Source organism: Myodes glareolus, chromosome 15 (assembly GCF_982192425.1).
Source record: "Myodes glareolus chromosome 15, mMyoGla1.1, whole genome shotgun sequence".
In the NCBI taxonomy this organism is placed as follows: Eukaryota; Metazoa; Chordata; class Mammalia; order Rodentia; family Cricetidae; genus Myodes; species Myodes glareolus.
Window position 1 is genome coordinate 4,181,454 of NC_142040.1, and position 26,624 is coordinate 4,208,077.

Below are 26,624 nucleotides of genomic sequence, written 5' to 3' on the forward strand. Positions count from 1 at the left end.
AGACTGATCACCTTACTGAGTAGTTAGGACTTTGTTCTTCATGCTATGGGGAGACTGAGTGGAGATTTAAGGGCCTTTAAAATGCTGGGTTTGGCGTTCGGAATGACTGTAATGTGAGCCTGGAAGGAAGGAGTATGGAGTCCAAGCCAGAGATGATTGTGGAGTCGCTATGAGGCTATATATACTGGTCTATTGGTATTTATTAGAGATGAATAGAATCACTAGACCTTTAAAAGATTTTCAATGCAGAAGAGCAAGTTGGAATTTCTTAGCATTGCTAATAGTCAGGGTATCCTTAGTCTCTTAAAAAAGGGAAAGTCAAAAAAAATGGGAACTTGAGTTGGAGGTGGTAGGAGAGCTAAGGCAGTAAGTACAATTTTTGTGAAAATTCATCCGTCTTTTGTTTGGTTATCAAGACATTAGTTGATTGGATATTTTGTATTTAAAAATAAAGGTGAGAAGCTGGGTGTGGTGGTGCACACCTTTAATCCCAGCACCCTGGTTGCAGAGGCAGCCAGGTCCCTGTGAAGTCAAGGCCAGCTTGGTTTAGTTCCAGGCTAGCCTCTGCTGGGGAGAGAGAGAGAGAGAGAGAGAGAGAGAGAGAGAGAGAGAGAGAGAGAGAGAGAGAGAATATATGTATGTTGATTCCTGAATTGCTTGTCTCTGAGAGTTAAACATTATAATGAACTGATTCAGTGTTCTTGATTAATGGAGGTAATCTTGTCTTCAGGATTGTTAGTCAACAGATTTGCCTAGAACAGTGGTTCTCAACCTTCTTAATGCTTTGGCCCTTTACTTAGTTTCTTATGTTATGGTGAACCACCCCCCCACCATAAAATTATTTCATCACTGATTTATAACTGTAATTTTGCTACTGTTATGAATCACAATGTGAATATCTGTTTTCTTATGGTCATAGGTGCCCACAAAAGGACCTCGACCCACAGGTTGAAAACCACTCGCTTAGACATTTTTATGTTTATCTGAGTACTGTTAGCATATCTTTAAATATTTATTATATCTCTTTATTTAATGTTTATCTGGGTATTTAATTGTTAGCATATCTTTTTATTATATCTGTTTGTGGTATTTTGTTGTATGTGTGAATATGAGTATGACAGGGCACACTTAGATCATGGATACCTTTTGTGAGTCAGTTCTCTCCTTGACTATAAGGGTCCTAAGGATCAAACCTAAGTTGTCAGGCTTGGTGGCAAGTACCTTTACCCGATGGCCCATCTCACTAGCCTGTGTGTATCTCTCTAGGTCATAGTATCATTGCTTCTGGTTCCATGTAAGAATTCATGCTACCTCAAGGGATCAGGAAAGATATCCATGTCATAAAAACTCAGTTGTATTTTTCATAAAATAATAATAAAATATTAATTATAAATAAATAAAATTAATTATAAATAAGTAAAATTAATAATAAACATGATAAAATAGTAATAGGAACAACAGTTACAACTACCAAATGTATATTGTTTTCATTCTGCAAACATTTTTATTCACATCTGACTTCCTAGACACAGGACGAGTTACTGAAGATATAAAGCTAAGCAGGACATGGACAGCCCTTGCCATCACTAAAGTGGTTGCCATTTAAGTGAACATGTGGAAATGCATACACACACACATGCATGTACACATGCAAGTCTGTGTTAAAGGAAAACTGTTGAAAGGGAGAAAGAATATATGTGGAGAGGAGTGGTGTCTTCACTTGTCCTCTGCTGAGCCTGCTGTCTTTACCACACCCTGAAAGTGTCCCTGACCAGGTGTCCAAGTTCCAAACATCTACATCCCTGTCTTCTCATGATCAAGGCAGTCTAGGAAGATAGGCACTCCATTCAGCCGACCATATGTCTATATTAGTGAGAGTCGCAGGATTTCCCTCCCTCTGTCTCTGTCCTCTGCTGAGCATTCTCTGCTTAGATCATCTCTGCATATCATCTCAGTCCCAGCTCTCCTGCCTGTTTACTTTTTCTAGGTGACTCCATCTAGTTCTGAGGATTTAAATATCAGCTCTAGACTAATGAATTGCAAATGTTTATCTCCAGATCACACCTTTTTGAAGTGGGTGTGGTGACTTATGGCTGTAATTCCAGCACACAAGAAGAGAGGCACAAGCTTGACTCCAACTTTGTCTGCATAGCAAGTTCCCTAGCTCAAAACTATGACAACAAAAATAACAACAAAAAAATTTTATTGGTCACACATGGTGTTACAGCACTCAGGAGACAGAGGCAGGCAGATTTGAGTTTGAGACCAGCCTGGTTTACATAGTTCCAAGACATTGTTGAGAACCTGTCTTCAACAATCAACAAAGAAAAAAACCTTAAAAACAAGAAAGTGCTATTCAACTTTAGTTTTTTTTTAATTGTCAACATTTAATAAGCACCTCAAATTTGTAATCAAATATAGCTCTTCTTGACAGGCTCGCACACTCACATAATTAGTTATAGTGATTTTTCACCGCTGCCCACCTTTCCTCTGGCTTGATTTCACTTCTTGATCTGCTACCACTTGAATGAGCCCCATCTCATTAATGACCACATTTTCCAGTTGTCTGGAACTTAACTCATAGCTCTTTCTTTGTCTCCTCTTTTTTTGATACCTTTCAACTATCATCAAATCCTGTCAGTCTTAAAATGCCTGGAATCTAACTGCAGTCATTACCACCATTCCAGTCCTAGGCCCATCACTGCTCCTTAGGACTACGTTCCTGGACCAGCATCTCCACTCTTCTCCCCATTGCTGTTGGACCCAGCCCCAGCATGGTCTTTAAAACATTGAATATGATCATAAACTTTCCCAGTTTCAGCTCCTCGTTGTGACTTAGCTGCTACAGATCTTTTAACCTTATTCTAGTTCACTACTTCTATTCCAGAAATCATGATTCTTGGGGACAAGTTATATTTGGCATTAAGCTTATTATACAATTATAAAGCCAACATTCAGTTCCTGAGGGGAAATGATGGGATTATGCTTCAAGTATTGTTGGAGAAGTCTGGGTCACGGTAACTTTTTGGCTGGTTTTTCAGCTCAGACCCTTGTCTTCCATGTTTACTTAAGAGCTGTTTAAACTCTTAAGATTTAGGACAACACTTTTTTTTAAATTAGGTCTACATTAAATATTTCAAAAGCTCTATTTCAAAACAAGGACTGCATTATGCTGATTTGGATGGGGATTTTTGTCTTTTGTTTTGGTTATTTTACTCCTTTTTGCAATTTAGCTTAATAGCTAAAAAGAAATTACTACTTAAAATGCTGCATAGTCTTGTTTTTCCCAAATCTGTAAAAAGAGGGTTTCTCTCCTACCTGAGGTTGAATTGACTCATGAGAAAATAGTAGATTGGATTTGTGACACTGGTGTGAAGGGTTTTCAGCAGAGAAGAGTGCTTGTGACCTTTTTCTTTAACTCACAAGAAACCTGTGCTTTGCTTCTGTCTGTCACTGCAGGTCATGTCAGAAACCAGGTGTCACTTAGTATAATTATGTAGTAAATTATATAATTATTTTATGGCTCTGATATATTTTGAGTACTTGGAAATATGTGGACATATATACATATCATAGATCTTGTTGCAACACTAACCTGAAATGGTAAACAGGTTGACCATTTATTGTAAGAATAATAATTATTCTTATTATAAGAAACACCAGGTTTCTTATACTTTCTCTACTCTTGACCTCTTTGTCAAAAAACTTTTTATATGTCCCTAGAATTTAAATATGGAAATAGTATTTAATCAAACATTGATGATAAATTATACAGAAATCTACTTTTTGTTTTAAGACAATTCTTTTGTATCGACACAATTTTACTATTTATTAAAGCAATCACTTATTTTTATTAATGTATGATTGGGTATCTTGTTTTTACACAAAGAATTAAAATCTTGGCAGGATCTTTGATACTGCAGGATGTAGACATCTTCAAAGTTGGTCAGTATTTATATCTTAAGATTGTCAGTGCTAAGAGCACATAGTACAAAATGATGAAGGTATGTTAAGGCAGTCTTAGAAATTGTTGGAAATTCTACCCTAATCCCAAATCAAGTGTCTTCATGGTCTGTAACTAAACATTTCCATTTTAGTAAGAGCAGAAAACTTTTTTGCTGTAGTATACACTAAAAGCACTATAGTTCCTAGCATACAGCAGTTTTGAATAGAAGCTGAGATATTTCAGGTGTTGTCCATTGGCACTGTGTGAAGTGACAGCATGCACGATGCCTGTAAATGTATCTGTCTTGTGTTCAGAGTCAAGGTTACCATGCAGTCATATGGTCCAATGCAATATGAGCTTGATTTTCATAACTGAAAGTAATTTTTAACACTGAACGTTCAGAAACCTTTTACTATTGCAGATTTTTGTACCCCTCCCCCACATTCAATCACACAATCCCATATGAGAGGTCATGACCCAGAAGCTGGGTCTATTATTTATTTATTTAGTCTATTTATTTATTTATTTTTGGTTTTTTGAGACAGGGTTTCTCTGTAGCTTTGGAGCCTGTCTGGAACTAGCTCTTGTAAGCCAGGCTGCCTCTGCCTCCCGAGTGCTGGGATTAAAGGTGTGCGCCACCACAGCCCAGCTCTACTTCTTTTCTGTACTTGAGTCTCTTTTGTAAACTGTGTACAGGGTTGGCTTAAGGGATAAATTCAGTGAAACTTCTAAGTGGTTAAAAAAATCTTTTGACTAAATAATGTCAAAAATAGCTTTTCTTACTGTATCCAATCTGCCCTGGTGCTTCTTGGCTGGCTGTAGACATCAGATTACTGTCTTTCTTACTGCTCAGATGGTGCTCAGTTAAGCCCTAGAGCTGTGGTTCTCAACCCCTTTTCATACCTCTAGCTCCAAAAATATTTACATTACAACTCATAACAGCAAAATTATAGCTATGAAATAGCAATGAAAGTAAGATTGTGGTTGGGGGATCTGGACAATTTTAGGAAACTTTATTGAAGGGTCACAGCATTAGGAAGATTAAGAACCACTGCCCTAGTTTTTGCAGAAGAGCCACTTGCTGCAAACATTTGATAAAAGCTAAACAACAAAGAATGAAGCTCCATCAAAACCCATTCCTAAATGGTAATTAAATGAAAAAGAAATAAAAAGTGAGCAAACATGACTGCTCCTAGGTATTGTGGAGGAGAAAGTTTATTATAAACATGTGGGAGAGTATGGCCAGAGGCAGGGACACCTGGGAGAGTCCAGAGTGGACGTGATGTGACCCTGAGCCTTGTGGGGGCAGGGGACCCAGGTGCAGCAGCCTGGAGGTCCAAAGGTATAAAGAGAGGGCAAGCAAAATGATTGAATTTTGTGGGGAGGAGCAGCCCTGTCCCTGTGCTAGAGAGTTCAGGATGGGGGATGGAGAGTATGCCCGCTAGTAGGACTTGTAATTTGTGGGGTCTGAGGGATGTTTAGAGGATAAATAGGCACCTCAGCCCTTTGTCCGGGGTTTGAGACCAACAGGAATGTATTGAGTGAGTTAAAAATTATTGTAATGAGTACTATGTCATATTGGGCCACCTAGAAATACCTTTTAAAATTGACTTATATTTTATATTTTATTTATTACTTCAGAGACATTTTATATTTTATTTATTTATTATTTAGAGACAGTATTTCTCTATATAGCCCTGACTGTCCTGGCACTCACTGTGTAGACCAGACTGGCCTCAAACTCAGTGATCCACCTGCCTCTGCCTCTCAAGGGCTGGGATTAAAGGTGTGTGGCTGCACCACCACCTTCTGGCTTTATATTTTAAATATACAGTGATTTGAGCATTACTTCTTTTCACGTGTGTATGTGCACTCACCCATACAGCTTTGCCATGTAGGTCTGTAAGACCAGAGTTTAACATCAGATGTCTTCTGTTTTATTTTATTTTATTTTGAGGCACAAGTGCTCACTGAACCTGGAGCTTGATGTTACAGTTTAGTCTGGCTAGCCAGTCAGCCCCTGGGATCAGCTGTCTCCAAACCCAGTGCTGGGGTTACAGGCACACATGACCATGCCTAGCTTTTCTGTGGATGTAGGGTGTATGGTGTATGAATCCAGGCCCTCATGTATGCACAGTAAAACACTTTACCCACTGAGCCTTTTTCCCAGCCCTGAATATCACTCTTTTACTAGTAACTAGACAAAACAAACAATAAAAGTCCACGTGGACAAAGAACTAGCATGTTTGAAATAGCTGCTTAGAGCAGCTTTTGTTTTTTGAGACACAGTTTCTCTGTGTGCAGTTCTGGCTGTCCTGGAACTAACTCCCTTTGTGGACCAGGCTGGCCTCAAACATAGAGATCCGCCTGCCTCTGCTGGGATTAAAGGTGTGTGCCACCACCACTCAGCCAAGCAGCATTTACTTTTAGAACTTCAATTACTGATAGCAAGCCTAGTTTGGAATGTTCATGTTAATAAGTATGTATATGTCTGTAAAGTTCACTTTGCTTTGGCAGACAGTGGGGAAGAACTACTTTAGGCTATGGGAGGTATGCTAAGAGTGGTGTCTGAAGGGGCTGGCTAGCCATCTGAGTACTTAGAGGTAGAGAAGAAGGCCTTTATTTGGTTGCCAGGTGATACATACCTGAAATGGACCGTGAACTGCCAAAGGAGACTAAAAGCTGAATTTGAGGGACTCTAGGGCAGACTGACTGTTGTGGATGACTGCTAGCTCTGGAGCCTCCTTAATACCATTTTTCTCTGGTGGCTGATACTCAAACTATCAACACACCTACCTTATCATTCCCCCTGGGAATATCTGTGGGTTCACCATATCCTGTTGGCTTCAAATGCAAGTCGGACTGAGTCCTTTATCACCACTTTCAGAGTATTCTAAAGCATCCCATTGGGGCTGTTTTCAAAGCCATTTTCCCAGGCTTCCTCTACCCTAATCCATCTTTCCTCCTATGTTTTAAAAGCTGTCTTTCTTTTTTAAAAATACTTCTTTTGACAACTTTCTTTCTTCCTTCCTTCTTTTCAGATACTTCCTTACTCAGAAAAGTGTAAGCCTCTAATTGTTATCCCCTTGAAGACAGGCTTAGACATCATTGGGGCAGGAGGAAGGAGGAAGGTTGGAAGAAGGTTATTTAACAGGGCGATACATTTTTTTGAGCAGAGACCTTGAAATCTGAAATTCAAGTTGCCTTACCTATTCTATGGCAGACAGAAACTAAAAACAAAGACATATCCAGAGCAGGAGAGCTTAGGCAGGAGTCAGAGTCTCTGTCCTTCATTTTGTGTCCAGTGTCTCTGAGCTCTCTGCTGCGGATGCACCCATCCTTTTCCCGGAGGACATCTTGCCCTTGAGCTTGTCTTTCCTAATCAGCCTTTCAGGTGTCTAAGTCACAGGCTCTACTTCCTTGGAATTCTTACTTTGTTTCCTGGTAAACTTAACCTAGTGCTTGATCATTCTCAAGATTTTCCCTCCAAAACTGTGAATTCCTGGAGAGTTGGGTCCCCATGCTGTCACAGCTCCCACAGCAGATGTGTGCGGAGGACACACGTGTATGAGAAAAGTAAGATAAAATAAGAAGCTAAGTCCCTAGGTTCTGTTATCAGCTTAGTTATTAATGGAACACAAGGACCAGGGATGGAGGAGAGAATATCAACTGTAATTTCTAAGTCTACTGTATTTGGAATTCTGTGATTCTAATTGCAAGTAATTGCCTAACAGAATATGATGTGGGAGAGTAAGAAGAACTGTAAGTTAATTCTGGGGCTGTGAGCCTCAAGAGCCAAGAAGCCATTGCCAGAAAAGTCGGAAGGTTGCCAGTTTGGTCAGGGAGTTATGTTAGTGCTTGTCAGTCGGTGAATGCTTGCTGCCACAGGTCTCTAATGACTGTCCTGTAGGCAGTAATAAGCAGCCATCTTCGGGAAGACAGCTGAGGAATGGAAACGAGATCCAGTTGTCATCACACCAGTATAGCAGGCCTTCAGGGTGGGGCTGATCTAGATGAGGAAAGAGCAGGTTCTGGCTTTTGAAATAAGGGCTGGTATCTCTTAGCACAAGGAAGAGGGAACGTGCAGTGGAGAAGTCAGCAATTTGAAAAGAGTTTACTTTTAAATGGCACAGAACAGTTAGTGAACTTGATGGAGAATTTCAGCTGTAGCATGTGAGTCGGAGTGGACCGGCTCTGACCCGCCTCCAAGGTAATGCTCAGTACTGTAATCAGGGGAGTCCGGGACTGACAGAAATGCTGAGAGCTTGGGAACATGCTCTGGAGGGCAACCCTAAATCTGCACTCCTGGCTGATTTACTTCAGGAAGAGGAAGGTTAGCTATAGAAGATAGTTTGGGGTGAGATTCGCCTGGAAGCAAAGTAATCCATACTTTGCTGTTTTCAGGAGAGCCTCTGAATTAGAATGAGTCACCATTGATTGTGCTTTTTTCCAAATACACAATTACCTTTTTAATCTTTAATTTTTAAAGAATTTCCTTTTCCTACACCAAGAGTGAACTTGTCACTGGGAGCATTATGATTCTTTCCCTAAGTCTGAAGTTAAATATTGCCTTCTGGAGGTAGACCTGAAATGCCAGTACCTGCTGTGAGGCTTCCCTGGGACACTATCTGTTTTCTTTTTGTAGATAGTAGCACCATTTTATTTTATAGTCAGTTATTCCCATACTGATAGAAAATGCATGCTTCCTGCCCTCTGTACTCTGTTTTAAGCCTGATGAGCGCAAATCTGCAAAGGTGTTTGGGAAGAATAGAAGTTGTGTGCGCTGTGCGGAAGGAAGGGCCACGTGAGGCTTCTCTTTTTAGTTCAGGCAGAAATGAAACAGATACCACTTTTATTTTTTGTTCATTGGGTTTAAATGTAAGGTAATGAAAGGTATTTCACAAACTGATGTGTTCCTATTAAATACTGTTCAAGTCTATAATTTCCCCGTGACTCTCTTAATAATTCAGAAAGCCTTCCCTTAGATCATAGACTGGGGACCCCTGGAAATGTGGCTAATATTTGCCAGTTTAGCTGTTCCTCCAAATGCACAGCTCTGGGATAAATGCTACAAGAAATTATACCCTCCTAGCAAGGAGAAAAAAGGCAGCCTTTTTTACTCTTAAGTAAAAACTAGTCACAGGCAATGGAGGGGGGATGCAGAACTACTGCTGATTCCTGGGTATTTAAAATTTTAAATTTGTGTCATCCTGTTGAGTGTTTTTTTTTCAAAGTTCCTCAAATTTTCCTTTCCCTTTTCCCACTCCTTTTAAAAATAGGAAACTATGAATTATTTTGAAAGACTGAATTAGTGTATTTTTCTTGCAAATCATGTCGGTGAGTTTGCAGACACGATCGCTACACTGCCTACATCTACTCTTTGGTTGTATTAACCATACAAATGTGAGCAGCGCATCAACACTTCTTAATGTGATTACATGTTGAAGTCGGCATGTAATAAAACTGTTTTCTTTCATATTGTGAGACAAAGAAAACACATAGATTTTACATTTAATTACTTAGTTCTTTGTCATAGTAACTAAAATTTATCTGTTTCTTTTTTTTTTTTTTGTAGAATTTAATTCCTTTTCGACCTTCAATTCAGTTCCAGGGGCTCCAAGGGGTGAGTACTATCAGTTTAGGAAAACAATCTAAGTGTCTGATATACCTAAAGCTTTAAATTTTTCCAATCATTTTACTCTCTGTATAATCGGTTACATATTTTGTGAGCTTCATGACTAAATGAGATCTTCTGTCATATTTAAGGTGCTTGGATTATCTTTATGTAAAACACAATTCAGGGCCAGTTACAAGGTTTCTTGCATTTGAATCTTTTTCACTTAAGATTAAACATTATGGCTTTGTGAAAATATATTGTATTTACCACAACTAAACAATTTTATGCAAGTTAGTACTGCAGTTGTTCATATTCATAAAATGTAGCTATGTGCTTAATCTTTTAATTTGACACAGTAGGAAAGTAAATGTATATGTGGAGAATGAGCTTTGCTAATACAGGCAGTTTTGTATGTCTGTCTTATTCTACACGTGGGGTGTAGCTTGGAGGTGGTATGTACCAAAACCAATAAGCATAATATATAACTTAATTAAGTGGATCTATGAATTTTGTGTTTTTAATGGATAGTTAGCTTTATAGGTATAGCGTATTACTTTTTAATTTTTTTAGATTTGTTACTTTATTTTACATGTATGAATGTTTTGCTTGTGTTTATATATGTGCATCACATGCATGCTTGGTGCACTCGGGGGTGAGAAGAGCATGGCTGGAGTTACAGATGGTTGTGAGCCGCCAGTCGGTGCCTGGAATGGAACCCGGGTTCTTTTCAGAAGCAGCAAGTGCTCTTTACTGCTGAGCCATCTCTTCAGCCCTAGTATTACTTTTTACTTGTTGCTATTGATATTTAACATTAATAAACTAAATAGGTGTTTATTTTGTTTCCTGGCTTGAATTGAGAAGTTTCTATTCCTGTATGCCAGCTATATAGCATGGTCATTTGGATTACCTAGTAGTGGATTTTAGGGCTTCTAGAGAAAAGGCAAGCTCAAGGAGGAGGGTCATATGCTTGATCACTGTAAATTACACACTTGTGATTTTTTTGTAATATCAGAAATATGCAAATGTGCCTATGTGAATAAATGCCGTCTTTCCAAACCTTATCATTTGAAAATCTTTGGAACCAGATTAATGTATCATTCAGTGTACTACTGAATCTTTTGTATAATGCTTACTTGAAGGAGATGTTTGTATAGGTGTCAGCTTTGCTTCTATATGACAGCTTTACAATGAAGTCCTTTCTTCCTCCTTAGTAACTAAGTGTGCATGGATGGGCCCTAATTGAAACAAGCATTCTTCTGAACTTTGTCGTATAGACTTCTAGGTTCGTACTGCGTACTGATTCTATACTTGAGGGGTTGGTTCAGTGGTTTCTTTAAGGCTTCTGCAGTTCCCTGCAGATTTTAATGGCATCAGTAATATTTGAAGGAAAGCTCCCTGGCAAACCTGAGTCATAGAGCCTGAAGAGCTCTGGCTTCCCAGGACAGGGGAGACCAGCACATCAGGTGCAGTCTGAGCTGTGCTGCTTGGAGCTGGCAGGGCCACTGTTCTCGTCGACTGCTGTTCCTAATTTTCTCTTTCACTTGGTTGAGATCTCAAACTAAGAAAATGCAAGTAAAGGACATTTTCTTAGGAGGCACCAAGTTAGACAAAGGCTAAATGATAGGGAATAAATCCTTGGGCCTACCTAACTCTGGTTCCAATTCAGACATGTAGTCTTCACAGAGGCATGGGTTTCTACAGTCTACCTCTTACTTACCCTAAAGGGTCCTGGGTACCACAAAGCAAGCAGCTTACAGAAGAGACAGGCATTGGGCTTTCTTTTCCAAATACCTTACTTCTCTGCACAGCTATCCTCGAGCCCATGTGTCCAGCCCTCTCCCCACCACTGTGTCCCTTGCCTGAATATAGTTTGCCACCAAAGTTAATTTAGTTGTAAAATGACAGATTAACAGATAGCTTTCCGTTCAGATTATCTTCGCGTAGGGAAGGAGCTTGAACACACTGTAGACTGAGGGTGGGATGTTTGGCTCCACCTTGCTTGCTCTCTGTATCTCATCAACACCCTGTCCCTTTTATTATTCTCCTGGGAACAAAATTATGGACTCAGCATTGTTTTAGAGCCTGCAGCTGCATTCCATCTGCCCTTCCCCCTTCCCTTTGCAGAGCTCTCCCCAGCCCTTTGGGACTTAGTAAAAACAAAGACTCATTACAGGGGAGAGAGTGGGTTGGCACAGCCCACAGGGAATAAGCAGAGCCATAACTGTGAGGGTCTTCTATACAGTGCTCCTCTGTTTTTCTTTAGAGTCCTGATAATTTAACATCGCCTGTGCTGATTGCTTTTAAAACCCTTCAGAAGTATGCTTACAGACTTTTCCTGTGTGGAAAATATTTAGGATTTTAAATTGGAAGGTTTAAATTTAGAATTCCCACAAAAGATACTCTTCCTTAGTGGGAGATGTCGTTTTCCATCAAGTGTAACTGGAAATGTGCTTTAACTGTCATGGTAGTGCCACCTGTAAGCAAATTTGAAACATTGTTCAGTACCCTTTTAAAAATGTTCGCCTGATGAAATTCATACTGAGTTTGCGTGGATATGCTATTTCTCATTGCTAATTATAGGATCTTCCCCACTTTAGTAATGTCTATAGAAGGTCAGAATTTTGGTCTTGGCAGATTTGCCTATTAAGCCTATTTGCTTTTCTGTTTGTTTGAACATGTTCTGTTAGGTTGATGTTAACTTCTACATAAATGCAGACTGAAACATTAAAGGATGGCAGTATGCTGTTAGAGGGTGGAATTCTAAGAGTCATTGATTACTTGGGTTTCACCTCTGAGCAGTAGCTTTCATAGCAGAAAATGAAGGCTGTGTCTTTCAGAGTCATCTCTATGGTGTTTCCCATAGAGGGAAAGGTCACACAGGACGTTAGATGCTCAACTGAGGATGTTACTCTGTAGGGGAGTAGTTGGTTCTGATCTAAGTTCATGACTATTAGGAACTGAATCCATCAACTAAAAATATCCTCATTTTTTTCTCGAGTGTGGGTCAGCGAGTTTTCTTCATGGGTCTAATCCATACCTGGAGCACCTACTTGTAATTTAAGGTTACTTGAGATTAGAGGATTCCGAGTAAAATGACAACACAGTTTAACAGTTTCCAAAAGCTGCATCTCCAAAGTCAAGTAAGCTTTCTGAAAGCAGCACTCCTCTCTTCCTGTAAACATTGCAAGTGAAGCAGGTGACTTTTCCAAGGACATCTATTCCAGTGAAGTGGGAAAACCAACCTGGATAAGGTTACGGGGATTGAACATTTCTAAGAACACACAGTTAGTGGAGCTCAGCTATACTGCAGGTGACAAACTCTTCCCACTGCATTGGAGAGCTCCAAAAGAGTGTTTCTGGGAAGTTCAGTCAGGGTTTAATGCAGTCACCTGTTGATAAAATTGACAACTAACATTTATTTCACAAACTAGTACCTAGTTGACATAGTTAGTAGGGTAAGTTATTACTCTGCCTGCTTCTTGGTTTTATGATGTTTTTTGTTTTGTTTGTTTGGGCTTGGGTTTCTCAGATGTGGCCTCTCTGTGTTGCCCAGGCTAACATGGAACTTTCAGTGCAGATCAGACTGACCTTGACCTTGAACTTGAAAGAGTCCTCCTACCTCGCCTTACCACCCAGTGCTGGAATTACAGGCATTAAGCCACCTGCTCAGCTTCTTTTTGTTTTGTGAGTTCTCCCCAGACTTCCCAGGCTAGCCTGGACCTTGAGGTCCTGGCTTTGACTTCTAAAACATAAAGCCTGCCCAAGCTTTGGGTTAGTGTGAAGGAATATAGAGCTAGGTAAGACATGGTCTTACTCTTACAGAATTTTAGCTGACAAACACGTGCAGACTAACATTTAGGAAAGGATTAGTTGTAAAGAAAGGATTTAGCCAGAACCCTCACACAGCAGTGTGTGAGCACTGAAAGAGCTATTCTGTACAGACCATCAGTGACAAGGCTTTGTTTCTGACTGCTGTGAATCAACATTTTAAACAAAGTTTTTTTTGGGTTCAAAAATGGTATATATCCATGATGCTGTATACCTGTAATGCCAGCATTTGGGATGCTGAGGCAGAAAAATTTAGAGTTCAAGACCCACATGGGCTACTCATCAAGATATCATATTTAAAAAAGAAAAGAAAAAGAAATCTTCTATCTTGGCAATAAATGTATAAAATTCTAAAAGCCTAATTAAGAACTGTGTAGTCACACAACATTTAACACACATAGATAGATATGAGAAATGTGATAATTGGGGTAAAATCTGAAATAGCAAGATTTTCAATAGCAAATAATGGCCACATTTGCTTGCAAGTGATGCCATTGCAATTGATTTGCTTGTGACTCCAAGGACTGATGTCCAGGGAGTGATTGCCCCACGAAAATGAGAAATTATATTAACACTGTCAGGGTATGAGATTGAGGAATCCATTTTGACTCAGTTATTTATCCTGAGATTGCTAATAGGCCTGTTTAGTTGCTTACTTTCCTCCTGAGCAGTTCCAGAGTCTGTAACTGATAGTAGTTTTGCATATGCAATTTTTAGAAACTGTCTTAAGACTGTTGAAGATTCAAAAAAACATTTTCTATATACTGTGTATTTTGTAAACTGAAGGAAACACATCACTTTTTCAAGACAGAACAAGCCAGCCAAACAAGTTCTAAATGTGTGCCTCCCAAAAAGGCACAGTGTGACCTCCTGAATGGGTTTAACTGGTGACGTTAAAAATGCTTGAATAGTGCTATGAGTTAGAGTCGAGTCATTAACTCCAAAGCACAGAGGTTTGGACTTTCTTTAAATTTTTTTGTTGTTGTTGTTTAGGCTGTGAATTTAGCATAACATTTAGAAATACTTTGCTAATTATTTATTTTACTTTGTAAGGCCTGGGGAGAAGATTGGGTCTAAAAGACTAAATTATACAGCATTTGAAATTAGTAGGCAATTTCAACCCACCCTGAATATGCTTCCCGCAGACAGCCTTTCCCTTCCCGACTTGGTACCTGGAAAGCAAAGATAACTATCAGCCTGGAACAAGCAGCAAAGACAAAAATAAATCCCCAGCACTGCCATTCCCCTTAGATGATATGCTTTCTTTCCCCCTGCTGTTTCTGGTTTGGCTAGGCCACTGTTTTTGCGCACGATTGTGTCTAGTCAGTCTGCCCAGGACCTGATACTAAGGACCTGATACTCTCGTCCGTGAATGTCACTAATACTAGAAGATCCTTGAAGTTATATTCCCCTAGAATGGTATTTTTTAACATTTTGAATTTTATAGTGATTTATGCATAGAGACATTTATTTTAATATTTATATTGAATTACAATTCTTTACATGGTAAGTATCTAAGATTAGTTAATTAACTTATATATGCATACAAACATGTTTAAAACATTCTCATTTTAGCTAAGAATATCAGCTGGCCCTAGACACTCATTATCTCCAGTGAATGAAATCATAGTTTGAAGCTATTGTAAATTAACCAGTTTCTCTAATTTTACGTTGCCACTCGTCTCTGCCCTGCTTTTCTTTCTGGATAAGGACTAGCCTCTGGGCTTTCTAAATGAGCAGAGGCAGTAAGCTAAATTCAGTATTTTCACAGCAGTAGTGTGGCTGCTGTTGTAGGCATCCGAGACACAAAGAGAGTGCCAGGAGTTCAGAATGGCGGAAATGGGAAGATGACTGTCTGATAGTGTTTTCTGACTGTAGCTTTGCAGAGACGTCAGTAAGGGGAAGCACAAGTGTGGAGAGGAGTGCTCACCCCGCTCTGCTCTTCACGAATCTGTAAGTCAGTAATTCCAGTCTTCTCTCAGCAACATGCAGGCTCCAGTGTAGACAGAGCAAGCGAGCAAACGGGACCTTCCGGTGCCGGCTCTCAGTCCTAGCTGACATGGAATACATTCTTTGCTGAAAAATTTGCCATTGATAGCATTGAGGTTTTTGTCTTGTTTCCCATTAAACACTAAAATTTATGAAATTGAGTCATCTCTTTTTTCAGATAATATCATTTAGACAGCACTCAGTTATTAAAACTTGGAAAGAATAATTTTGTTCTTCAGTGGCACTGGTGGGCCTATATATAGTTAATTAAATGATCCCTTAAGTTGGAACCATTAGCAATATTAAAATAGCAGTTTTGACTTTTCTATGCCCTGTGTGCATGTATGACAAGATTTTAAGAGCTGTATTTGAAGAAAAAAATTAATCCAGGAAAATAAAAATAAAAACAAAACTGTAGTGCCCCAAATCTTTCTTCAAACAAAGCTGGGCTTTGGCTCTGGTGTGTGTGTGCTTCCCACTTTAACATGTAAGTCTTTTGAACCAGTGGCAGCTCCATGTTTGTTTTGTCACGGTTTGGGGACACTTCGAAACATATAGTTGTATACCAAATCGTGACTTCTCCACCTTGCTAGACTCTTAGATTCGGTGCCGGCTAACAGTACACTGCAAGTGTCTAAGCTGATGAGTGAGATTTCAGTCTTTCGGCTGTCTTCCTCATTGCTGCTCCCTTGATAGATTACTAAAGCTAGAGAATTCAAAGAGAAGAAATAGCTTTATAATTTTTTGTTCTTGTCTAATTGCTATAGAAATGCTGTGGAGATACTCTCTCTTTCTGATATATGAACTGTTGCTTCAAAGTTGATAGTACTGAAGGGCCAACAGGTGTTACTTGGTGTTCCATTATCTGGTGGAGGAGGCTGCCTTCAGGTGTAGGCATCAGTTCTCATCCCTACCTTCCTGTGATAAGTGTTCAATATATGTTTTTATGTTTATTCTCACATTCACATACACATTCTTTGGCCTCTTCTCCAGCTGTTAAGGAGCAGAGTGGTGGTCAGGAAGACATCAGTTTTTGGAACTGAGTTCAAAGGGTCACCAGGAGTTGACTGGTGAGAGAGGAGGGAAAAATACTTTTTGAACTTGAGCTTTCACAGCGTGAGCAAAGTGGAGACAGGCATGGCAGGTGTCGCCCCTCCTCATGGATGGAAGGTTTCGATACTACTTGTCTGTAAATCTCTTTGGAGGTCTGTGATGAGGTCTGGAAATCTGAACTTTGAACCTTCCTCCGGTTTTCTTATGATAACAGAATTCACTATAAGAATGTATATGTATGCCAATATATAGACTTTTCTAAGGAGGTGATTTATAACCGTCATCGATTTCTGCGGGGAGGAAGCTATATCTGTAGAAAGAAAGAAAGAAAGAAGAAAAGAAAAATGAAAGTGATAGTGATAGAGATAGAGGAAGATACCCATGTAGACCTGGTCCCACAGTCAGATCACATATAGGGCACATAAGCATTCATGCATGACACACACACACATGACCATGCACCAAGACAAAACAGTTACCTTGAGGTCTTAACACACATGGATAACACACATTCATGAAGCCGAATCAAAAGTTCCAGTGCATGGGATTTATTTTATCCTAACGTCACCTGCATAGTCCATGTTTTTTTTTTAATTATATTCTCTCTCATTTAAAAAGAATCCTGTAAGTAAATAAAAAGAGGGATTTTCTAAGGAGGGTGGGGCTAGAGAGATGGCGCATTAGCTAGGGGTTAACTCTTACAGAGTTTCTGGCATCCCCCTGGGGCTGACAACCATCTCTAACACCAGTTCCAGGGGCTCCAGTGCCCTCTTCTGCAGGCATCAGGTACACATGTGGTACACAGACATGCATATAAAGAGAATACCCACACACTAAATAAATAAATAAAAGTAGAATCTCAGTCTCAGTCCACTGAACTAATGTCATTGCCTTCTAGTAGGTTACACCCAGTGGCTTTCAAACCTGCAGGAGACCATCATCTGTTTTTTAAGTTTTAGTCTAAGAATCACGTGGTCAGATTGCATTTCAGCATGCTTTGCCAATAGCTGCTTGACAAGATTGCCAGGATTTGGGCTGAGGAGAGAAGAGGTAAATGGGAATGGTGGAGAGGAGAAAGTCAAGGATAGCTCCGTGTTTATTGTTTGAGTATTCAGTTGGGTGGAGAAGCCTTACTCAAAATTGAAGTGGATGAGACAAGAGCTTGGGTCACGCTGTGTAGGAGCTGTTTCTGTCAGCTCTCCCATAACTCTGCCAGCCTTCTGCCAAAATGGAGCTGTCTGGTTGCCATCAGCACCAGAAACTTGTACCAAAAGGGTTTTCAAAAGGCTACTCCAAGGTAATTTTTTTCTATAAAAAGAGAAAGTGGATTTAGAAAAGGGTTCTGAAATGAAGCTGCACTTAACAGACTTTTTCAGCTGTGGAGCCTTTCCTTCAATGAGCATCACTACTAAGAACAGCAGCAGACTAGGGTGTGTACTAGCTCAGTGTTAGAATACACAACAGTTAGGCACATCATTATAGCTCTGCAACATGGCAGTGAAATTGTCAAGAGAGCAGAAGACCACATAGGGTAATGTCACTTTTATCTAACGAGTATAGTCTTGAGTAGCCATTCAGGCAAAAGGTATATCACGTGGTTTTCTTACGATAAAAGTATTAAAAAGCAAACACAGTGATAACTACAGAAGGTCCAGTACTGGTTACCTTTGGTAGGGAAAGGCAGGCAGAGCCTCAGAGGAGACCCAGATTGCTGTAGAATTAAATATGTAAATTAAAGTTTGCCCTTGGTATTACTAACTTAAATGTAATTTGTTATCTTCATAGGTTAAATGAGAAAGAAAACCAGAGCATATTTCAATAGATGACCTCAAAAGGCAATTTGTTAAACTGTATTTCCTAAATGTACCATAAACAAACACAAAAGAAATTTTCTGAGATGTCAGACTTAATATGAAAATCTAGGTAAAAGACTGAATAATGAAGGTTAAAAAGAAAAGGAAAGAAAAGGAAAGAAGCTGCCAAGGAGGATGGAGAAGGCAGCCTTGAGGGCTGTCTGTAGTTAGACACAACTGACTACGTGCTCCTCGGCTACTCACAGAGAGCTGCCTTGTCATCTATCAGTGAAAAACGCCTCCTTTCTGTTCTCTTTCCAGGCCGAGCTGCTAGTCTTATCAAAGGTGTAGGACGAGAGGTGTGTGCCTTCTGAGTTAAGGCTGGGGCAGTGGTATTGTGAGGGTCCCGAGGGGTGGGGTGTTCAGCCTAGAAAAGACAGATTAGGGAATAAACTGCAGCAGCTGGCTGGATTTGCAGAGATGGTATGCTAGCAGAGCTAGGCTATCAAACTCAGTTCAGTAGAAAGTGAAGAGTTAAATTGGCCTGCTCCATACGCCCCCTGAAAGAAGAGCAGTCTCTGAAATATTCCAGAGACTGATAGTCCTGCATAGTCATTGCGTGTTGTGTTGGGGATATATCAGAATGGAAACAGAAATCGTAACCACATTATGAAGGTAGTAATACTCGACTAACCAATACTGGGCACATCTGTACAACTCAGGTAGATACTTTTGGTTTTCTCTGTTGGTAACTCGCTAACGTCTATCTTCACAGATTAGCAAGGGAGGTCCCATTTCCATCCAACAGTGAGCATGTGCTGACTTGCTTCGCCACAGCTGTCTGAAAGTTCTTTATTTGGCTGTAGAAAAACAGTTCTTGGGATGGTTGCAGTTTTGTTTCCTGTTTTCAGGGAACGTGGTGCTCTGTGTCTTCTTCAGGGAACTTGAAGAAAACAGACTTGGAAGCCCAAGGTTGATGTTAAAGAAACAGCATTTTATAGTTGAAGACACTTTTTTTAATGCAGCTTTCAAAATATTTAAGCTGATTGAGTCATGAAGGACAAATTTCATAGTGATGGTCTAGAATCTAATTTATTTTTATTCATCCTCTATTGTTTCTGTTTGAGAAAGAAAGTGGATGTGTTAGAATTGTGTAAAGTATAGACAAGAAGGATGAAACAAGAGTCAGGAATTAGCTTGGATTTCTCCTAGTCTTTTAATTTTTTTTCCATTCTCACGTACACATTTTTAAAAGTTGCAGAGCCACCTGGATATGGTGGTGGATGTCTGTAATCCTAGAACTTGGGGTTGCTGGCAGGAAGATCTGGAGTTCATGACCAACCTCACCTACATAGTGAGTTTGAGACTAGACTGAGCTACATGAGACCTCATCTTAAAAAACAAAACACACACACCAAAAAAAAATCTAGTAAATAAAATTTTAAATTTTCATAGGCAGTATATTTATTGATTACTTTTAAAATATTCTATTTTTAAAGCTATATTAGGAGCATTTTTCTATAGTAAAGGTTACATTGAAATAGCTGCCTAACCTTTTATTATATAAATATACTATCACCCATTTAACTATTCTTTGATTACTTCTACTATAAGTATAAGGAACATCCTTGGGCATTTATTTTATTTTCATGTCTGTTTCCTTAGGGTAGATTCAGAGATGTGGAACACACTAGAGCAAAAATAGGAATGGTTTTCAGTGACTCCCTGGAAGAGTGCTGGGTTCTGGGCCCATAGCTTTTCTGAGTGCTTTCAGGAGGCGCTTCCCTGGCCAATATTGAATGCAGGCTTGGTTTTTTGTTTTTTTCTTTTTTTGGCAAAGTAATCATTTGATAATGTTTAAAAACTAAAAGCTAGGCTGAAGAGACAGCTCAGTGGTTAGGGGTGCACAGAGGACCTGAGTTTAGTTCTCGGCACCCATGACAAATGGCTCATGGCTACCTATATCTCTAAGAGATCCCATATCCTCTTCTAGGTTCTGCAGACACAACACACACACACATTCATATAAATACAAATAAAATAAATCTTTTTTAAAAGAGTTTTTTAAAAACTGACAGTGTGATCTGCCATATGATAAATACTGCAGTGTGTTTAGAATCCGTGCAGTATCACCAGAAGTTTGTCAATCCCCATCTGATAATACCAGAAGGCGTGGTGTGAATTCTTTTCAATCTTATATTCTGCATGTTCCTCCAAACATAGTGGGGATAGTCTTTATGTTCATAATGTAAGAGACTCTTTGAGATAATTACCTTATTTCAGTAATTGTAAAAATAATTATAGTGCTTATGTAATCGTTTACATAGTTTGCTGTTTTGACATTTCTGCATCCCATTGTTCATAGTCCTAATACTTTAACATGCTTGTGTTTCTACACTCTCCTTTTGATGGCTGTCTCCTATAAAGGAACATTCCAAACTTAGAAAGCTAGTGATCTCCTTCCCTCCCCGCATGGCTGCACACTGTAGTAATTTGGTGAGTTATTGGCTATTGATGAAGAGGTAAAATGATTTACTACTTCATACAACACTGTTGTCCTGGAGTAATTGCGCGCTGGGTGGTGCTGCCACACTCAGCTAGAAGTATGCCATATCTAGAGGATAATCGCCTAAATGTTTCCTGGTGTGCTTGGTCCACCTGCAGTACTGCTCTACTACTGATGTGTAAGAATTCACCCTTTCTTTGACAGCACCTGTTCCTGAGTGTGGAGACAGACATCGGCATAGCTTGATTGTCCCAATAGGCCAGCCATACCCCCTGTAAACATCTTTTAATCCTTTGTTTCTTATAGTCTTAAATCAACTTATCTGGAGGTTTGACAGATTCTCCTGCTTCCATCTTCTATCAGGCTTGCTAAGTCTCTTTAGGAATCAGGACTCTTTAGGAATCAGGACCCATAGCTGTGAAATCAAAAATAGTTTTTAATCCTTCATAGGTTTAACATGTGGTTTTGACTTATGAAAATTAAATAGAAATACATCTTGTAAAATTATGTATCTATTATTTTCAGAGCAGGTATTTGGAGAAAGATCTATAAAAATTCAAATACTAGCAGGCTTCATTCATTTTTAGGATTGTTTTTTGATACACGAAGCATGAAAACCAAAAAAAATGAAGACCTCCTTAAAAAATATTTATTAAAATAGTAATAATAACTGAACAACTAGTTGAGCTTATTCTTTTCCATTTATTTTTTAAAAATTTAAAAGGCCAGCTGGTCAACCTGCTTCTAGGAGTCAAGTCAGGAGAAAAAAGAGAATAGTGGCAGGAGAGTCAGGACAACCAGCCAGCTCCATTACACAGCCAGGTGAGGGGCACTGGAATCAAAGACATGCCCCATCACGTGCATTTATTAAAAAATAAATTAAGATTTATTTTTTAAAAATCTAAATAGCTTAAAAAGAAAAAAAGTCTTGATATTGAGAGTGGAACACAGAATTAAGAGCTAGCCACCTCTCTATTTCAATTTGGAAATATTCTTCTTCAAACCCAGTGGTTGTTTATATTAGCATAAAAGTTTTCATAGTGATGTTGATTGAATTGAACTGAAACCATGCGTTTTGCAAAATCTCAGACCAACACCAACCTTTCCGTTGATCTTGAGGGCAGCTCCCACCTGTCAGGTCCCAGTCTCTCCACTAGATTTATACCGCTGCTGCCAGGCCTGTAGTTCCTCCTGGCTTGGCTGATGTGGCTTCCCTCAGGGCCCCAGGAGAACAGGAAGAGAGGAGACCTGAGGGAATTTGGAACTTAAGATCACATGTAACTTTTTTTTTTCTTGTAGAACTCAGATTTGAGCTTTGTTTAAACAAACCATCTTTTCAAAAGACCAATTTCTGCTTTATAATTGACCAGGAGAATGCCTCATTTGAGAAGTGTTTAGTCTCTCCCTGAGTCCTTTAAGATGCAGTGTTTTTAAGAGGTTAAGGAGTGTTTTCAAATGGGATTTGGTGAGGCCAGAGTTTTTGCATTTTAGTAAAGATGAACTACACTTTGTATTAAAAGACAAGCGTGCAATATAAATTTGAGTACCACAAACCCAAGAAGCCACTTCCCCCCAGGTTTTGGGGCTAAACATCGCATAAGAGGTTAAAAACTTCCTCATCCTGACACTTGTGCCTCACAGCAGGCAGCTCTGCCTCCCTCTATGTCTCCTCTGGAGCATCCTGGTTTTCCAAAGACCCTTAAGGGAGCTATTCCAAATTCATTTGTGATTTTTTTTTTTTAAATCACTGACATTTTTTTTTTCAGATAAATCCTGCAAGTATTTATGAGGCATCTACAATGTCCCAAACATAAATAAAGTGGATAAGTCCATGACGCTTGCTTCTAAACAACTCAGTCTGGTGAGATAGACATAAATCAGTACTCAGTATTAAACTTAGTAAAGACAGCAGGAAAGGGTGAGGAGACTGTGGGGACCCAGGAAAGGAGTAACTGAGCCTAGCTCACCACAGAAAGCAAGGCTCCCTAAGGAGAAAAGGACCTGCGCTGAGTCATAAGTAAGAGAAATGTTGCCACAAGGTAAACAAGAAGTAGGGATGGAGCCCAGTGCTTTCTGGTTACTCAGTGGAGAGTGAGGCCCAGTCCCGCTGGGTGTCTCCCACTTGTGGGGGGTGGGGGGGGGGGCAGGATGGAAAACTTCAGTGCTGTGTTCAGATTGGCATATGAGAATAGTTTCAGTTTAAAAACTTGGTGATGTAGGGAGAAAGAGCTGAATGATTTAAGGATGGCATTGGAAAGGGATCAAAATAGAAACTGAAAGACATTGTCAAAAGTATGAGAGGATTTAAACCAAAGCAGGGGAGATGGCTGAAAGCACACACTTGAGGAATAATCGGGGAGGAGGAGTAGAACGTGTCTGAGGAGAGCAGTGGAGGCTGAGTCGTCAAGATAACAGTGGCCTCAGTATCTACAGAGGCTGCTGTCATAGGAGACAACTCAGGGATGTGAAGATACGTCAGTTCTTTTCGATGTCAGCATCAATTCACTGTAATGTTTTTAGATGTTTAAGTCGATTTCTAAAAAGAACGGTGAGAGTGCTGAACTTACTGCTACTGCTGGGAGGCTTGGAGTTCTTGCTCTCCGGCACTTCATGTAGAGTCCGGTCATGACTACTGCATTTTGAACAAAGAACTCACTCAGATTTTTCCCATGGTTCTCTCACTTTTTTTTCAAAAGCTGCTTTAGCATTTGACTCTAATTTCCATTCATTTTTTTTAAAAAAAAAATTGTTTATTCTCTGTTTATTTGGCCATACAACTTTACCCTGGTGTACCTCCAATATCTATTATTTGCATCTTTTCCCTGACAATAACTGCCTACCCTACCCTACCCCACCCCAGTTTTTCCTGGAAATACCCAGCTAGAAACCAACTTACTCCTAGCCACCTGGTGTCTTCTAAGTAATTTTAGCCATGATGTTGCAAAGTGAGTCATAACAGAACTAGTGTTGAAACCCTTTTTAGCTGGTGAAACCAGCAATGGTCAATTGTATTTAAGATATATGCTCAGCTTGTAAGTGGGTTCTGATCATCACTTTTAAGATTTAAAAAATTGATGGAAGGAAAGAAAAGGAAGTGATCAGATGTTAATATGTATGCACACATTCAAGCAGTTCCATTCTTTCAGACAGAAGACCATGTCATTTGGTTCTTCCTCTTATTCCTTCCATTTCTTATGTCTAGGAGTCCTGGTGCCCGCTGCTGCTCCCCGTCTCCTGCTTCTCGCCACCACCATCACACTTACAGCTGTCTATACATAGCCTCAGTGGCATGTAGTTTTATTCAGCTGCATGCCATAGACATTTAAACAGTGCCCAACCTAGTTGCCCTCACTGAGTATTTGTGGGATAGATTAATGAGACTATAGTTCTACAAATAATACGAACTGTAAATACTACCATTAATCACTGTTTCCCCTAAAGAATACATTAGAGGTGTGAGAGTGTTAAGCTAGGAATCACTCAGTTTGGGGCTGCGGCCCTTCTGAAAGGGTTTGCTGGCTCGAGGTGAGGTGTGCGGAGACTAGAAGAGAATGCTGTTATCTCTTCTGTTTCCCTTCCTTGGCAGACATCTTGCTAAGGATTAAATCAAAGAATCAAATGGATTTATATTATCTTGAATTTTTAATGTTTTTTGCTACTTGATATAGTTTTGAGAGAATTTCCAGGATTTTTCTTTGTGCTGGCTGCATTTGACATTTCCCCCTACCCTCATCAACAAAGTGTCTGTCATGAGCTTTCAGATGGCTCTGGCATGTGTTAGACTCTCTCCAGTCTCTGCCTTAGTTTTTCCTTGTGTTTTTAGACTTCATTTTTTCTGCTGTCATCAATGGGTACCTACCTCTACTTCCTACTTTTCTGCCCCACATTGGTTTGTACATCTGGGTTGTTCTGAGGCCACTTCTTTACTTCCCTAAACCTATTGTGTTGGGCCTAGAGACAGAACAGAAACCCTCATTGGAGCTGTGGCTTTCAGGTTGAGGTTTCTATTTTCTGTCCCAATTCTGCACCAGTACTGTGGGACCTGTATTGTGTATGCAAAAGACATCTCTAAACTATTTTCGATGTTATTAGGAAATCAGAGTCATTAAAAGTCCAGGAAGAGTCTGAAAGCAACAGCGAATTATAATGCTTACATTCTTCCAGCAAGTCTCACCTGTGTTTAAGCTTGGTGTACAGTCTCGACACTGTCAAGCTGAGTGGTAAGCAGAGCAGTCAGATGGTACTAAGAGACATGCTGGCTTCCTGAGGTGCTGGAGGATTGGGAGAGGTAGACTTCTAAGTCACACTAATTGCTTCAAAACGACTACAGACAGCATAGCCATTTTGTTTAACTTGGCATTTCCCAAACTTATTTGAAGATAGAAGCCCCTTTTTAACTAAAACTTTTCAGCATATTTTGGACATACTGGTGGGATGAAAGCAGACACCAGTTCTACTTCTGTCTGAGACACTGATCAACATTTTTGCTCATTTAGCAAATACTGCTTTGTGCTCTGCACCATTTAAGATTCTGGCAGTACATTCACAAGCACACAAAGGCATCTGTCTTTGGGCAGCTTATATTCTAGTGGAGGAAGAAATGCCATAAACATAATAAATATATTAATATTATAAGTTACTGAGTGTTTCAGACAGCCATGAAGCAGAGAAAGTTGTCTGAGAGTATAGGGGTGGCAATTTTAAATATGAATATAACCTCAAACAGCTCACTGATCCTCTTTGTCTCTAATTTATATAGTGAAGACATTTGAAAAAATGACCTGGGTTCCCCTGGTCTGTGATTCAATTTCAACCCAAAGAACTGCCATATCAAACTGGCACTGCTGGTTCACAAGTGTCTTATCAAGCATTTACATCACTGTAGCAGAAAAGGTTAGGATGCTCATATAATTACTGTCAAAGAACAGCACTGCCATTTAAGTCCTTTGTAATATCCACAAAATAAAACATTTAATTAAATGGAAAGGCCTTACTGGTGTTGTTTTAACCTAATATATACTTTGATCCAATATGCAGTGGAAAGTATTTTACTTAACAGTGGGAACCTCTGCAGCACAGCCGTCAACTGCTGCTAAGCAAATATCTGTGTGCATGTGTGCAGTGTGTGCACGCACTTCTGCCTGGGTCCTTGAGGTAGCAAGTTTGTGAGTGATGTTGAAATGACCTTTTAACAGTACTCCATTGCCACATGCCTGAGCCTGTATCTGAATAATTAGAGCCTTGACTTAACACACCATGGTATACAGTGCCTATGTTAATTATAAATGTCTGAAAGTTTCCTGGAACATTTTCTTCTTAGCTTTTTATTAAAGACAGACTGCAGTTCGGAAGGAAGGTTGTGGATTGTGGACCTAAGCCTTTGATGTTTAGTCTCTTGTTTTTGGAATGAAAACTAATAACTACTTTTCCAATTATCTGGATATGGTGATACATTTCTATACCCTTCATTCTAAATAAGAAACTGAAATTATGCAATCATTAATAGTTTCTAATAGTATTTATTCTCAAAGGAGAAATTAGATGCAGTTTATTTATATAAGTATCTAAGTGTGCCCTCAAGAATGAAATGACTATACAAGGCATCACTTAGGTCCACAACTGGCAAGTTTGCATAGCACCACAGCCCCTGACATACTGATATACTGGAAATGGCAGGCTGTATATGACATTAGAGCTGGTGGGGGACAAAAGACTAAACTGGAGGGATTCAGTGAAGGCGCTATCTGGAATAGGTCTGAGACCTTCTCTAATTCAGAGCCGTTACAGAGAGGTAGAATCGAAGCAGAACTGAAAATATGCTCTATCCTGTGACAGGAATCTTGTCCCATTGTTTATATGGATAGCACTTTATTTTCAATTTCTTAGGAACCA

At 39.6% G+C, this 26,624-nt stretch overlaps 1 protein-coding gene across 1 annotated transcript in view; it reads left to right on the forward strand.

The window, feature by feature from the left end:
* Nucleotides 1-26,624, forward strand: part of Ell2 (elongation factor for RNA polymerase II 2) — a 64,167-nt gene that overhangs the window by 7,230 nt on the left and 30,313 nt on the right. Inside the window, exon 2 of the mRNA XM_085676926.2 lies at nucleotides 9,522-9,569. Within this exon, the coding sequence (XP_085533052.1) occupies nucleotides 9,522-9,569 (48 nt within the window). The remainder of the gene's footprint in view (nucleotides 1-9,521; nucleotides 9,570-26,624) is intronic.